This window comes from Pelodiscus sinensis, chromosome 7, assembly GCF_049634645.1.
Source record: "Pelodiscus sinensis isolate JC-2024 chromosome 7, ASM4963464v1, whole genome shotgun sequence".
NCBI lineage: Eukaryota > Metazoa > Chordata > Testudines > Trionychidae > Pelodiscus > Pelodiscus sinensis.
The window spans coordinates 54,539,863-54,554,050 of NC_134717.1; the positions used below are offsets into that span (position 1 = coordinate 54,539,863).

The 14,188-nt window shown below is 45.8% G+C and overlaps 1 protein-coding gene across 5 annotated transcripts in view; it reads left to right on the forward strand.

The window, feature by feature from the left end:
* The window catches only part of ABI2 (abl interactor 2), a 109,611-nt gene extending 97,350 nt beyond the window's left edge, over positions 1-12,261 (forward strand). For 4 of the 5 annotated variants that reach the window (XM_075933798.1, XM_075933797.1, XM_075933800.1 and 1 more), the window contains 3 exons: positions 1,948-2,034; positions 2,294-2,467; positions 5,946-12,261. In XM_075933798.1, coding sequence (XP_075789913.1) covers positions 1,948-2,034; positions 2,294-2,467; positions 5,946-6,121 — 437 coding nt within the window. In that variant the 3' untranslated portion in view covers positions 6,122-12,261. The remainder of the gene's footprint in view (positions 1-1,947; positions 2,035-2,293; positions 2,468-5,945) is intronic. The other variant, XR_012905253.1, reaches the window with a different exon arrangement.
* The last annotated feature ends 1,927 nt before the right edge of the window (positions 12,262-14,188 follow it).

The following is a 14,188-nucleotide window of genomic DNA, read 5'->3' on the forward strand; positions in this document are numbered from 1 at the left end:
GGGTTTTCAGTATATTCAGTGTGTACATGACCACTGTCCTGCATTTCTGTTTTTAATGAAATGTCCTTTGGAAGTTACAAAAGATGCCAAATAGTCTGTAAGTAAGTTATGTAATCATAATTCAGTCTGTTTACCCAAGAATAAAATAAAGATTAAAAGGATTATTTGCTTGAACTGTAAATCACAAAGAAAATACTTCTGTGGCAGAGACACTTGACACAGCAGAAATAAGGAGCTGATGTTTTCTAAGTCAATATCCAGGCAGAATGTGGAATTTTAGCTGTATTCGAGTGGGACAAAGGCAGGCTTTGTGTATCTGGACCCCCAGGAAGGGAAAGGGAGCCCTTGGACTCACAACATTAGACTCCATGAGTAGGGCATATGAGAAATGCGGGCTGTGGTCTTCCTAGGTAAAAGGAGGAAACATTGGTAGGATGGGAGACCATAGCGGCTGCTAAGCCCTAATGTAAGTGTGGGAAGAACAGGTTTAGTTACAGACATCCCCTTGAAACGGTCACTTGATGTGCTGAAATGCCATTGAGCCTGCCCTCTGGGCGCCCCACCACCCTGTCCTACTGAGCCAGACTCTCCAGTCTCCCACAGCAGAGTAATACAGACATCTGAGATCAGCTCAGCTCTGGGAAGGCTTGGTCAAAGGGACTGAGGTGCACAGTCCCAATGGCACCAGAATCCCAGATAAATCCATCTTACTCTTTGGAAAGTTTCATATAAAGCAAGCTCATAAAACGTTAGCCCTAACTTGTCAGTCAGGAGGGGTCCTCCCGATGAGTTCCTGACAGGTCTCTGTTTGGGTTGAGGCCTGAATGGGGCAGGGGCTAGGGGCAGAGAGGGCCTGGGGATGGAGAGGGAATGAGGGCAGAGTTGGGCTTGGACGTGGGAACTGGGGGCAGAGGGTGGCTGCATGGTGCACCCTCCCTGCCCCATAGGCGTTGTCCTAGGCCCCACTGCACCCTCTCACTCGTTCTTCTGTGCTCCTCTGTGGGGTGCATCCCGCGGTTTGGAGATGCTGTGTTAGACACACAAACTGGAGGAGCTAATGTTTTTTATTGGACCAATTTCTTTTGATAGATGAGAAAAGCTTTCAAGCTTACATAGACGTTTTCTTCAGTTCTCTGGGCAGGAAAGCTTGTTTTTCACCAAGAGAATTTGGTCTGATAGAAAATATTACCTCACCCACCTTGTCGCACTAATATCCTCAGACCGGCATGGTTATCCCAACAGTATCAACAAATCAATATTACATGTTGTTGATCAAAACAGAAAACACTCTTGTATTTTGTTAGAGCTTTTCATAAAGTTTTACATTGTACACCAAGAAAACCTGAGTTCAAGAGTAGTTAGATGAAACAAGTCCTTTAATTGAATTTGTGGTGTGATGAGAAGGAGCTGGCATGGGAATTTTCACATAGAGCTGTGAGAGAACTAAAACTTGCTGCGTGTGATGCACTTAAACCTCCATACTCCCGGTGTCCTGAATCCAAGAACACTGTGGCACCGAGGAGGAAGCGGCTCTGTGTGCGGCCTGCTCTTTCCCACAGGTGGAGGAATGGCAGCATGAAGACCCACCTTTCATGAGGCTTTTCTCTGCTGCTCCCATAGCGGCAGGAGGCGGTGCCTGGGAGAGGCAGGGAGCACGTGGTAGTGCTGGGAGAGTGGGCAGCACCCCTTATACAGCAGGAGACCCTACAGCGTCCTCCCTGGACTGGCAAAATCTTCAAGACTGCATACCCTGTTTCCCAGGTCTGCCGGGTTAAAGAGGTTCAAGTGTATTTAGATTCTTAAAGCTCTTAAAACTTTTTTGGACATCAGCCTTTTTGTCACATTTCTTTTTAAAGTGCTGTCGTGCCTGAATGATGGATAGCCCTACTTTCCTGTTTGCCTGCTTTTATTTCTAATTTATCTGTATTTTTTGCTCCTTTGCTGCAGTATCCCTTGCTCCTCCTCCTCCTTCCATCCTACAGGTAACTCCACAGTTACCATTGATGGGGTTTGTGGCCAGAGTTCAAGAAAATAGTAAGTTTGCTTCTTCATCGTCCTATGATTGGGGATGGTCTTCGGTGTGGAAAAATGTTGGCTGGAAGCAGCCAGAATCCTGCTTTTTATTGTTTTGCTGATGAATTTTAAATACAATGGGGGTGGAGGGAACCATTTCCTCCCCAACTTAGTGTATTTCTCTTCCTATGTTCTGGCGTTAGGTCCCCATGACCACTGCTTTAATCTGGTACTGTAGGTCTAGAAAGTGCTTCATGCTGCTCTTGTTGTTTATTTTTAGTTTCAGATACTCCCCCCCCTCCTCCACCTGTAGATGAGCCAGTCTTTGATGAGTCCCCACCTCCACCTCCACCCCCAGAAGATTATGAAGAGGAGGAGGCAGCTGTGGTTGAATACAGTGATCCTTATGCTGAAGAGGACCCTCCATGGGCTCCAAGGACTTATTTAGAAAAGGGTATGTTTAAAGAGAGCGAGAGAGTTTGGTATGATCAGTTCTAGAGGTTTTAAAAACCTTAACTTCTTCAAGGTTATCAGGAACGTAGGGCAGAGAAGGGACTTCCTGGTCTGGTCCCCTGCTTTTATCATACAGTCCTGTTAATAAATGTATCAAGTTTATTCATAAAACTAGTTTTAGGTTGCCAGTGCCTGTCCCCATTACTCCCATTGTAAAGCTGCTACAGAATGTCACTTCTTGTAGTTAGAAACCCTCTATTTTCCAGATTGGATGTATTTATGGCCAATTATGCTCATTTGTTTTTGTTACGTTAGCCTAAATAGCTTTTCTTCCTCCTTCCTGCCCCTTGATTTGTTTGAGTCTCAGTAATGATGCTATTGGAAAGGCTGCAAATGGGTTCCTATTATAACTCTAGTTTTAACCTCCCTTTGATCCCTTTAAAAAAAAAAAAAGACCTGTCTGAAATTTTGCATGTTACTTTGACAGACATATGTTTAGGAAAAGTTTTAGGTTTCAGCAAAGTATTATTAGAGAAGTGGGACTTTGGAAGGCAAGCTTCTTTAGCCACATAGCTGGCATTAGCTGTGTGCCCAGACATAAAATCTGTCTAGATCAAGACCTTTCAAGCTATTCTGCTTTGGCTTCTCTTCCATGAGGTAGCTTCTGTATTTTCCCTCAAGCAATATGCAATCCCTAGTCTCTTTTGGACTGCTGGATTTTGTGAACAGTTAAAAAGCAGTGTGTGTCTCAGCAGAAAATGTTCAGATGTGAGGTTATTAAAGGGTTCCTTGGTGCCAGTCACCATTCCATTTTGTGGTTAACTGTATATGTAGGAACTCTTGATGGCTTCAGCGGTTTCAGGAGAAACTGATGGATAAACCCAATCCCAGATCTCCCCTAATGGTGGATAAAATATAGTGAAGTTAGAAAGTGTGGAGCAGCTTGTGCTACTGCAGATTTGGTTTTTGTCTGAGCCATGGACATTGGACATTTTTGATGTTGGCTGACCAGACCTCCAGTGACAAGGGCAGATTTTAGTAGTCATTGTACATTCTACCGTTGGGTTTGTCTGGGGGAAAGTGTAGCTCTCGCCTCACTTTGAGAGAGATCTGTTCCCACAGTTCCTAGGGCAATGTACGGCACTGCTGTGGTGACAGCACTGACCAGGCCTTCCGTAAGTTGATTTGGTATGCTGAACACAGCACACGGTGTTTGGTGACTTTCAAAAGGTTAAATCTCTGCCACACAGTCCCAGCAGACTGGCAAAACTGCTGTCTCTTTTCCTTCCTACCTGCCACAAGTATGTGGTTCATGAAGCACACAGACTTTAATGGCAGGCTGAGACAACTTGCCAGATACAATATCTGACTTGCAGAGTATTTGCATGCATTGCTCTACTTAATGATAGGGTTGTCAGATGGTTTCAACAAAAATACTGAACACGCTTGACATTACATCACAATCTACATTACAGCTTATTTAGAAAACACCGGACATTTCTATTTTCTCAGTTTGTTTCCCGAACAGAAAGCTCAAATACTAGGCTGTCTGGTTCAAAACCGGACACCTGGCAACCCTACTTAGTGACCTTTCCACGGGTCTGATTGGCAACATTCTATCGATGCACACAGACGCTCTTGTTTGATAAACATTGCTTCAGTTTATTCGTGCCAGCCTTATTTCCCTGAGGAAGGGCAGGAAAATAAGCCATTGATGGAAATCATTACATTATAGAGGAGTGTCTGGAGTGGGGATGCCCATTATTGCCCACGGCGCACCTGCCATGGAGTGTTGAGCTTTTTCTGGAAGGTTAAATCTCTCCACAGCACTTCCTTTTGTGAGAATAGGTGGGGTGTTTTCTTCAGGCTAGGACCAGTACAGGTCACCCTACCAGCAGCAGCAGATATAAGACTAGCAATGCCATACCAAGCCACACCAGCCCAGCCTTCTGGGTGGCTCTGCCTTCAGAGCTGAGCTCCTGGACAGTAGCTGCTGCTTTCCAGTTCTTTTGCTGCTAAGGCAGCATGGTTGTGGGCAGCTGTCTCCCCATGGGCACCAGCTCTCGTCTCCATCCCCTCCACCTTGCTGCCTCTGTCAACGTGTGTGTGTGTGTGGGGGGGGGGTGCTTATCGGTTGATTGTGTAGTCGACTACACGTTGACATCCCTAGTTGTCATTATGTTCTTGAAAAATGCTACTTTAAGCAAAATGATATTAAGTGAATCCAATTTCCCCATAAGAATTTATGTAAATGAATGTTAAGTTCCAGGGGGAGTTTTTTCAGCAGACAACAGGCAGTATATCCGTAGATAGTGTATGTTTTAAAGAGCTGTAAACAATGTAATATTATCCACAACAATGATCATTGTAAGCTTGGCTGAGGTGGTGGAGTCAGAGGGTGGACTATTTCCCAGGGAATGTCTTGCTATTAAATGATGAACTAGCACTCAGCTGAGCTGTGAGAGGTTAACCTGTTGTTGTTGTTGTTGTAGCCTCCTGCTCTAGAGGCAGCATGGACTGAGGCAGGAGGGAGGAAATGCAGTGGACGCGTGGCAGTGGCATGAAGAATAGGGGACGGTGTGGGGGGCCTCGATGGGGGCAAGTAGAGGTGGTATCCTGACATCAGCACATCTCTGCCTTTTCATTCCCCGTTCCTCCCTGCACAGCAAGCAGGAGGCTCCCTGGGCAGCTCCAAGGTAGAGGACAGGAGCAGCATGGCATTTGGGTGAGGGCAGCTGCCCTGCTGCATACCTAACAGGGAACTTACGGGAGCTGATAGGGTGGCTACTGGACCACTCTGGTCCAAACCCCGACAGGGGCAGGCTGCTTTTCCAGAAAGAGTTATCTGATTAAGATTTGGCTAATTTTTCTTGGCACCGGAGGCCCTGAGCTGGGGCTGCACCTATTCCTTCACAGACTGGAATTTATTTGGGACCAAGTTTACATGGAAATCCAGAGCTCCTACTTTCCCTAAATTCCTTTCCTATGACAGTTGAAAATTTCTCTTGGAATTATTTCCCCTTCCAGACCTCATTGCAGTGCTCTTTGTTCCCTTTTTCAGCCTGTGTTTGGACAGGTCATTAGTTTGCGTTTTACTGACCTCTGAAAATCAGAAATAGTTTACAAGCATTTGGTAGCATAAGTAGCTTTGCAGGTAGGAAGCTCTATCTGCACCAGTGTGGATCCAAACCAAACTTCTTTTAATTCTACTGTGTTTATCCACTGTGTGGTGGATCTGGAAGACCAGCAGTCACAAATCATTGAGTTTTTAGATACATGATGGGAACAGCCCAAGTTCAGTCAATGGGGATTAAATCAAACAAAACATCATCAATTTGGAAGGGATTTGTGGAGTGGGTGGGGAGCAAATTCCAGAAAGGGTGATGTGGCCATTACAGCTGCATGTTTTCCTTTTCCCACCAGTACCGTTCCTTAGTCAATGCTCATTTTCTCTTCTCTTTCTCTCCTGCCTTGCCTAGTTGTGGCGATCTATGACTACACAAAAGACAAGGAGGACGAGCTCTCGTTTCAGGAAGGTGCCATTATTTACGTCATTAAGAAGAACGATGATGGGTGGTATGAGGGTGTCATGAATGGAGTGACAGGGCTCTTCCCAGGGAACTATGTGGAGTCCATCATGCACTACTCCGAATGAAGACCAGAGAATACAGAGCTGCGCCTTGCTCCAGGGAACTGCCAGAGCTCCTCAGATCTTCATCAGCCCCTAGGGGCCCACCTAAGTGAACTGAATGAAGGATTAACTGTAACAAAACCACTCTTGTTTTTTGCTTTTTTTCATTATACAACAATAGCGATTTGAGTTGTTTGAACAAATGGCTCCACCTGCCAGCAGTGGTTTTCTTGACGTTGAATAAGCCGACCCGTTCAGATGTAGATAGTGGAGATGTAACGAACTTGTTGAGTGGCAATACTTGGCTAAAATTCAGGCTGATCTGGGATGCTTCTCAGGAATACTGTATGTCCCTGATATTTCCTCTGGCATTAGTGCCTGGCACCAGGATGCCAGTGCAAAGAGGTTAATGTAACTGGCTTGTGGAATCCCCCATCCTTTCTCCACTCACATGCAGCTGGAAGGATATTAGTTTGCTAATTAGCATTTGGATTCATGCACAAAGCAGTTCCTGTATCTGACTTCCGGATGGTTCGTTACATCTTTAACATAAACACTTCTGCAACTGCTCTGCACGAGTAACCTGATGTGGGGGCTCACAGAGCTGGCCGGGGTTCGCTTACCTTTCAGTTTAAATAATTAAGCTCAGAAAACCTCACCTTTCTGTAATCTTAGTCCTTTGACTGCCACAGATTACGGCTGTGTTATGCATTAGTGTAAAAATATCCCCTTGGGCATCAGTCTCCAGCCTGCTGCTTCTGAGGGCTTAAGCTGAGCACAAATGCAGTTTGTGATGAGGGGGAAATTAAGTTTATAGATTATAGTAGGGAATCTGAGGATGATGTTTAGCATTAAGGTTGAGGATTTGAATCTATTCGTGCATGCTTGCACGAGACAGATTATTCATCCTAAATGTCAGTATTATGCACAGTGTAAATTAAAAAACCCAATCAGGTGTTGTAATGTGGCTGCTTTGTACTTTGGTTCCAGATTTCAGTATATACTGTGAATGCCCTGTGCAAAGCAGTTGTCTCCTTCAGGTCGATTACCAAAATCTCTTCTCAGTGGAAGTAAAAAGGGCTGCCGTATGTATGGGTTTCCTGTGAAAAGCTACACACTAACTTGTAATTATTTTAGCCCTTTCCAGTGTTTATAAAACAGTAAATATCTTTCATAGCTATATCAGACCAGGTGTGATCACATGCTAGAAAGGTTTCATGTACACTTGTAGGTTACTTTTTAATACAGTTTCAGATTAAAATGCCACCACTTCAGATGGGTTCACAGATCATTGTAACAAACTCAGAATGGTCATTCTGAGCTAGTCAGGAAGAACTTCTGATAAATTAAATTAATACTCTTCTTTATTAATACAACAAACTGAGTGACTGACTTTCTGGAGGAGGGGGCAGCCCATGTAAATTTAGTTTGATCTTTCACAGTGGGGAGATCCTGAGCCAGGTTTCTTTCTGAATGGTGTTTATTGAAGCCAGGGTGAAATTCCAGCCAGAGCCAACAACAGTGGCTTGCTTATCCAACTCTAGATAATGCTACAGCTGTCTGGTAAGGCATGTATGTAAAATGGAACCCTGCAGAGAGAGTAGCAGTGATAACTAACTGGAGGCTGGTTTTCCTGCCTTCTTAGCAAACACGTATCCAGGCAAGCCAGTCTCATAACTCAGAGGCTAGTTCAGTGTCTTGCCAGAGATGAGAATGCAGAGGAAGCAGGGATACTTGTGCTGGATGGGCTCTTGGCTAAGATGATGTGTCAGTCAGTCGGGGCGGGGGGCAAACATGGGAAAGGAATGGACAACGTCTGCTGTTCTTCCTTATACTCTAGATATGGCATCTCCTTGGAGCGTCTCTGCTTCCTAATGCTTGTTTATCTCTGGCATTGGCTCCTAGATGGGGTCGTGCCCTTGTCGGGAGCTTCTTCACTCATTTACCCCTTCTGTCTGCTGCAAAAGCAGTTCCACAGAGATGTAGCGCTCACGGCCTTGCCACATTACTGTCCAATGGGATTCATCCCATTGCTCGTCTCTCACTCCTCGCTGCCCTTCTGGATGGTGGCAATTGCACTGTCATTCTTGATGAGTTAGGTAACATGGACAAAAATCCCTTTGGGTGTTTCTTTGTTTGAGTATCCAAGTGAGTCAAATAGACATTACGGAGTGTCTGTGTGAGAGAGCTGAGCAGTTACCCTACACCAAGCTTGGCCTATGGTTAGTTTCTAATGCTGGGCTACACGAGGAAGTGCTTATGAAATGAACTAGGGTGTGAATTTAATGTACAAGAGCTGTACTGGGCCCTTTTGTCATGAAAAGACACTGCAGGTACCAGGGGATCCCATCTGCTCATAACATGACTAAGCACAGCTGCATTGTCTAGTGTCAAGGGGAATTTACCCACTCAGCGTGCTCAGTGGGAGGGAGATGCGGTTATGGTCCCAGCTACACTACAGAACAGAAGTGATTTTTCTGAGCCTGGAACAACTGTTCTGTCAGTGACTCCGTTCCCCTGGATGTGCTTGTGTCGTAGGCTGGGCACAGAAATGAATAGCCCTCAAACTAGCTGTTGCTATGGGTGAGCTGTTTGGTGTTGCAAACAAAGCAGAGCATTGGTAGAGTCCAGAGGGACCTTGGCCCTTTGCCAACAGACAGTGGTGCAGGCAGCTCCCTGCCAAAATGGGCTCGTGGGGTTGCTTCCACTGACATGACACGAGGTGTTCGTTCTGCAGAGCTGCTTTGGAGGGAATTTCTGGGTCATTCCTGCTGGTTCGATGCTTTATTATGCAGCACTAATGTTGTAAAAACCACTTGCTGGGTTATGCATACCTTTTCATTTGTACAGTTTTGAATTCTGTAGATTGATGCTATGTAATGAGCATAGACCAGGCCCAAAGTAATCAGATTTTGTATGTATTGTTACATAGACTGCATGCTATTAATGTCAGTGAGGGTTGTGTTTCCAGTTCTTATCATTTGTAATCCCGCCCCCCTCCCTCCCCCCCATAATCCTCTTCCTCTTTTAGTTAAATGGTTACTTCAAAAAAGGGCAGGAGTGGAGGTTTGGGCAACTGGCAAAATTTGCTACTCAAAACAGATGCAGAACTATTTTGCACTGAGTCCTGCTCTCAAAACTGAACAGAGTTGGTAAGCGTTACAAGCTGTTGATCATTCAGTATTTGTGGTGTTCTCGGTGTACAAGGGGTGGGTATTCAGAAGAAAAGGACGCAGCCTGAGAGTCAAAATAGCAATCCCACCTTGCCCCACTGCTTCCCTACCCTACCTCCCTGTTGTCAAAGGGCTTGTTGGCATAGGAGCAGCCTTTGCTGAAGAAACTGGGCCGTGTGCAGGAATTAGTCCCCCTCCCCCTTCCAATTTTTGTTGTTAAGTTTTGGTTTCCTGGGGTGAGTGAGGGGGCTGCAGAAGTTAGGGCAGGGGGTATAGGGCCTCAGGGCTGTGGACTGCAGGAGTCTGGGTTGGGTATGAGGAGGGGCTCAGGGCAGCGGCCTGGGAGTGTTGGGAGGCTCAAAAGGGGGAGATATGAGGGTGCAAAATCCTGTGTGTATAGGGGTCAGTGCAGGGGGGAGGCAAGGGTGGTGTTTCAGGGAGTGGAAGGCTACCGCTGTACATAGCAAGTCTCTGTTGCTTTTCCTGTTTCCTTGGACTAGGGAGTGAAGGGAAAATGCAAAGCCTGCTGCATTCCTCACTCCTGGCTGACCAGGGGTGGGGTAGAGGAATTGGGAAAAGCAACAGAAACCTGATGTGTGCAGCTGGAGCCTGCCTTCTTCCCAAAATGGTGGGGGCAAGGGAGAGAGTACTGCAGGATTCTGGGAGCGCCCCCCCCCCCACTCTCTTCCACTGTAACCAAGGGCCCTGGCCAGCTGACCAGAGCATTGCACTGGCTTGCTTTCACCTCTGGTTGCTATTGCACCCACTGGAGGGCTCAGGCCCCAGTAGTTGTCGAGCAGAATGGGTTAGAGGGCTAGGTTCTGCCTCTGAGATTTGCCTCCATTCCCTCTCAGCCCCCTGCCAAAATTTTGGCAAATTCAGGGCCATCTCCTCCTGTTCCCTCCTGAAAGTTACTTCCCACTCACCACATGCTGAGGTCTGCTCTGGGCAGAATTGCTGACCAAGCTCTTGTTTGCTGCTCAGAGGGTAAGAGCCAGAAATAAATCAAGCTGCCATTAACATCCTGCTAGGCCTGATGTAGGTGGGGGTGAGGGAAGTGTGCGGTAATCTTACAGCTGGGGCTGTATTAGGGAGGGGGTGGGGCTGCTTTTTATACAGGGCTGTTTGTTCAGTGAGGACTGCTCCCATCCCAACTCGCCCTCTGCCAGCAAACCAGGGGGCTAGTGCGCTTCCACTGTGTGGCGAACAACTTAACGAGGGGGATGAGGTTAAAAATAAATCCTGCCCCTCGATGCTGTCTGGTAACAAGCTCTGAGGCAACAAAGAGATTTCTGCTCTTGAGCACCAGTGGACATGACATGTTGGTTTTTCCAGTGTTCTAATGTGACAGCAAGTGCTCCCCTACAGACGTGAGATGGGTGAAGGGAGCTGCCACATTGGGGCACTGGGAGCAGAACAGGGCATGCTCAGTGAGGGGGATCTAAGCTGTGAAAACGGAAGCCCTGAGCTCCGGTAATCACAGGGAGGTGCACCATGGTGGGGACAGGCTTTACCCAGAGCAGTGTTTGAAAACATGATGGCCATAAGCAAAGTACAGGGGAAAGTGCACAGATGTTGCATTTGCCAAATGGGATAATTCTGCTTAATGGCTTTCTGGTATTTTGGAACAGCCACAACTGCAGTCTGAAGATGGGACGTGGTGAATAGCCTATATAGACACCAATTTATTTTAGACCTTACTGTATTAGCAAGCACATTACTAATTTTCCCACACCTGTGGTGTAATATATTATCTGTAGTTAATTTTTCTGGGTAGTGCCCTGTGGGGGGAAAAAAAAGTCAGCAGCTTTTTATATTCAGTAGCTAAACTCATTCACGTCCATGGTCCTTGTGCTCTAGTTTGAAACTCCAAAAAGAGAAGTGTCCCCCTTCCTGTCTTTGGGAAGATACTTGAAAACTAAATTAATCAAGCCCAGTTTTGAGAACAAGTCACAGACAATGTTCCACTGCAGTTTGTGTTGTGTGCAATTGCCATGCCCAAAGTGGCTCTTCCTCTGAGGGCTACATCTACACTGCAGGCTTCTTGTACAAGAACTGTTTTGCACAAGAGCATCCATGGCAGTGTGGATGCTTTCTTGTGCAAGAACGCTCTGATGGGCATTTTAGCCATAGTGGTTCCTTTTGTCAGACACCTGTTCCCTGTCCACACTGCCTTCTTGTGCACAAGGGCTTATTCCTCGTGGGGAGAAGAATAACACTTGCGCAAGAAGCCCTCTGTTCCAACACTTTACTGTAAGTTTACTTGTGCAAGAAACATGGGTGCAGTGTAGACGCTCTGCAGGTACAGCTGTTCTTGTGCAAGAAGCCTGCAGTGTAGATGTAGCCTAGCTGGGCTGATTGCTACTCCTTACAAGACATGTCATAACCGGCTGTTTAGTAAAGCCTGTTCAGAGGTAGCCTTACAACTCACCTCCATGGCTAGTTTACCTGGAACTTCACTGGGGGGTGGAGGGGCAGTGCATTTGATAACCTCTTAACATTACCATTGAAAAATGTGGAAAAAAACACTTTCTAAAGTGCTGACATCAGCTGAGATTTTTGTAAAGAACAAGTGCTTATTTTCATCTTTGAAAAGTGTCTTTTGTACAGACAAGTAGTTTCTCTGAATTCTCTGGGAAAAAAAATCACTTGTCAAATGTCATCTTGTCCCTGTATGTATGTTTCTTCAAAATATACAACACCCAATTTGGCACTCAGTCAACATAAGCATTTTGTGCATTTGGCTCTGGGACTGTTAATGTGGCTGATCTACTCAGAGCCTCTACTAGGCTATTGAGGCTGGCAAAATAAGTTACAAAACAGGCAGGACTCAGGGGAGCTGTGTGGTACCAGAAAACAGTGGGTGTGTGCCATTCAAACCATCTTCCACTGAGTGGGGAATGTTAATTTTTTAAATTTTTTAATTGTACTTGTAATTAACTGTTGCTGTGTACCTCGTTACAAGTCCTGAATAAAAACAAATGAAGCACACAGAGTCTCCTGTGATAACTTTAGCAGTGGTCCAGCATGTTTCACACAGTTGCCTACTGATAAGCAACATACATACAGCACCCTGTCTAGGAGTTTGACTACTGTTTTTCCTAGGCTTGCAGTTGAGTGCTTTGTGGAAGTCGGGAAAACCAAATCCATTCTCCAGCATTGCAGGGGCATATCAGAGCCATTGCCCAGTTGAGTCCAGGCAACAACAGTGCTGAACACAGAGAGCTACAGCATGGGATTTCCCTTTTGTCACTGCTCAGCCTTTGGGCCTGGACTTCCTGAAATAGTTGGGCTCACCTTGGCCCTTGCAATGGAATAAGATACTGTTGCTCCATACCAGCCCCCAGTGGTAATAGCACTGGCCTAAGCACTGTCCCCTTCCTGCAGTTCAGCAATGGGCAAACTATGCCAGTAAGGGGGCCATAAGGGAGACAGGCTCCCAGGAGGATGTGCCAGTTGCTCTTCAAATGCTCTTGCTGTACATGCATGTCATGTTAGTAATATCAATAGAGGAAAAAAACTATCTAAGTTGAAACCAGAGGAATCTGGTTACCCTATGTGGGAGCAAGAGAAAAAATAAGACCCTGCCAGGCCCCCACACCAATGCTGAAGTAGGAAGGGTATAGCACAGAGCTATTGCTTGCAAAAGCCATCAGTTGGTATGTGCCCCCAGTTCTAAGTCAAGCAAACCCAACAGCCTTGCTGTCTCAAAGAAGGGAAACAATGTGTTACAGGAGCCAAAGGGAATTGTGGCTTGAAGGTCTATAGTTGAAGCACTGGGAGGCCAAATGTAAAACGTACCTTTTAGTTGCCATAAAGTAACAGCAGCATGGCCCTGTGTGAATGGAGGAAAGCATCTCTAAAGTACCAGCCTAGCAACCCAAAAGGTATCTAATTTACATTTAGAAGTCTCTTTTAACCAGGATTACATCAACATGGTGCAGTAAACCCTTACACTTCATCCATTTGGTTGTAAGGGTGCCCAACATACAGCCCACCAGAGCTTCAACAGTAAGCCAATTGCTTACTGATTAGCATTGTCATGTTTACATAATTTTAGTTTACACACTATACTGTACATAGAAACAACCTCTACATACATACAGGATGTTAAATATCAGTTAAGAATTCTTGAGGTTACTCAACTGTTCAATTATCAGTCGACTATTCTATAGTGCCTGGGGGGAGGAGATGGGGGGCTGGCAGCTGGTGCAAGCCAGAACTGAGATGGACTGCCTGCATGCTTGCTGCCTAATACACTTTAAATGCAGAACTGCAGCAGGGTAGGGCCCAGACCTGTTTCAAGCTAGGACTGAGCCAAAAATGTACTGGCAAGTAGAGGGGGAGAATGCATGTAATATATAGCTTTTGCTTATCAGTTAATTGACTACATGGTTCCATCCCTAACATACATACAAAACAAGCTCAGCTGAAATATAAATCAGTGCAGGTTTCTTTTTAAAGATTTTGCATGTTTGACCCATACCAGATTGAGACCCAAATTGGGCTAGTGCTTTGTAATTCACAAGCACAGCACAGCTCAGAGTGGGCCCCAGGTGCAGCAGCACAGGAAGGTGGCTTGACCCCAGCTGTATCTCTTTGGCCAGGAGTACAGGCTGTGAAACATGGAATGTTCACTCTGAACTTTGAGCTTCAGGGGGAATGCAGTGGCTTCATGAAGAGGGGCAGTCTGTAGAAACGAACATTTCCCCATAGGCAGCATAAGCTACAATTACAGGATGCTGACAAGAATGAGGCTCTATCCTGATTCAGAATGGAACTTTAATTTGTACTCCCAGAACCTGCTAGTCCCATGAAAGCCATGTTAGTGTGGCAACTTGCACTCCACCAAGCCACACCATGATCTCCTGGAAAAAAAATGCAAAAAAACCAAAACAGAACAAAGCTTAAATTTAAC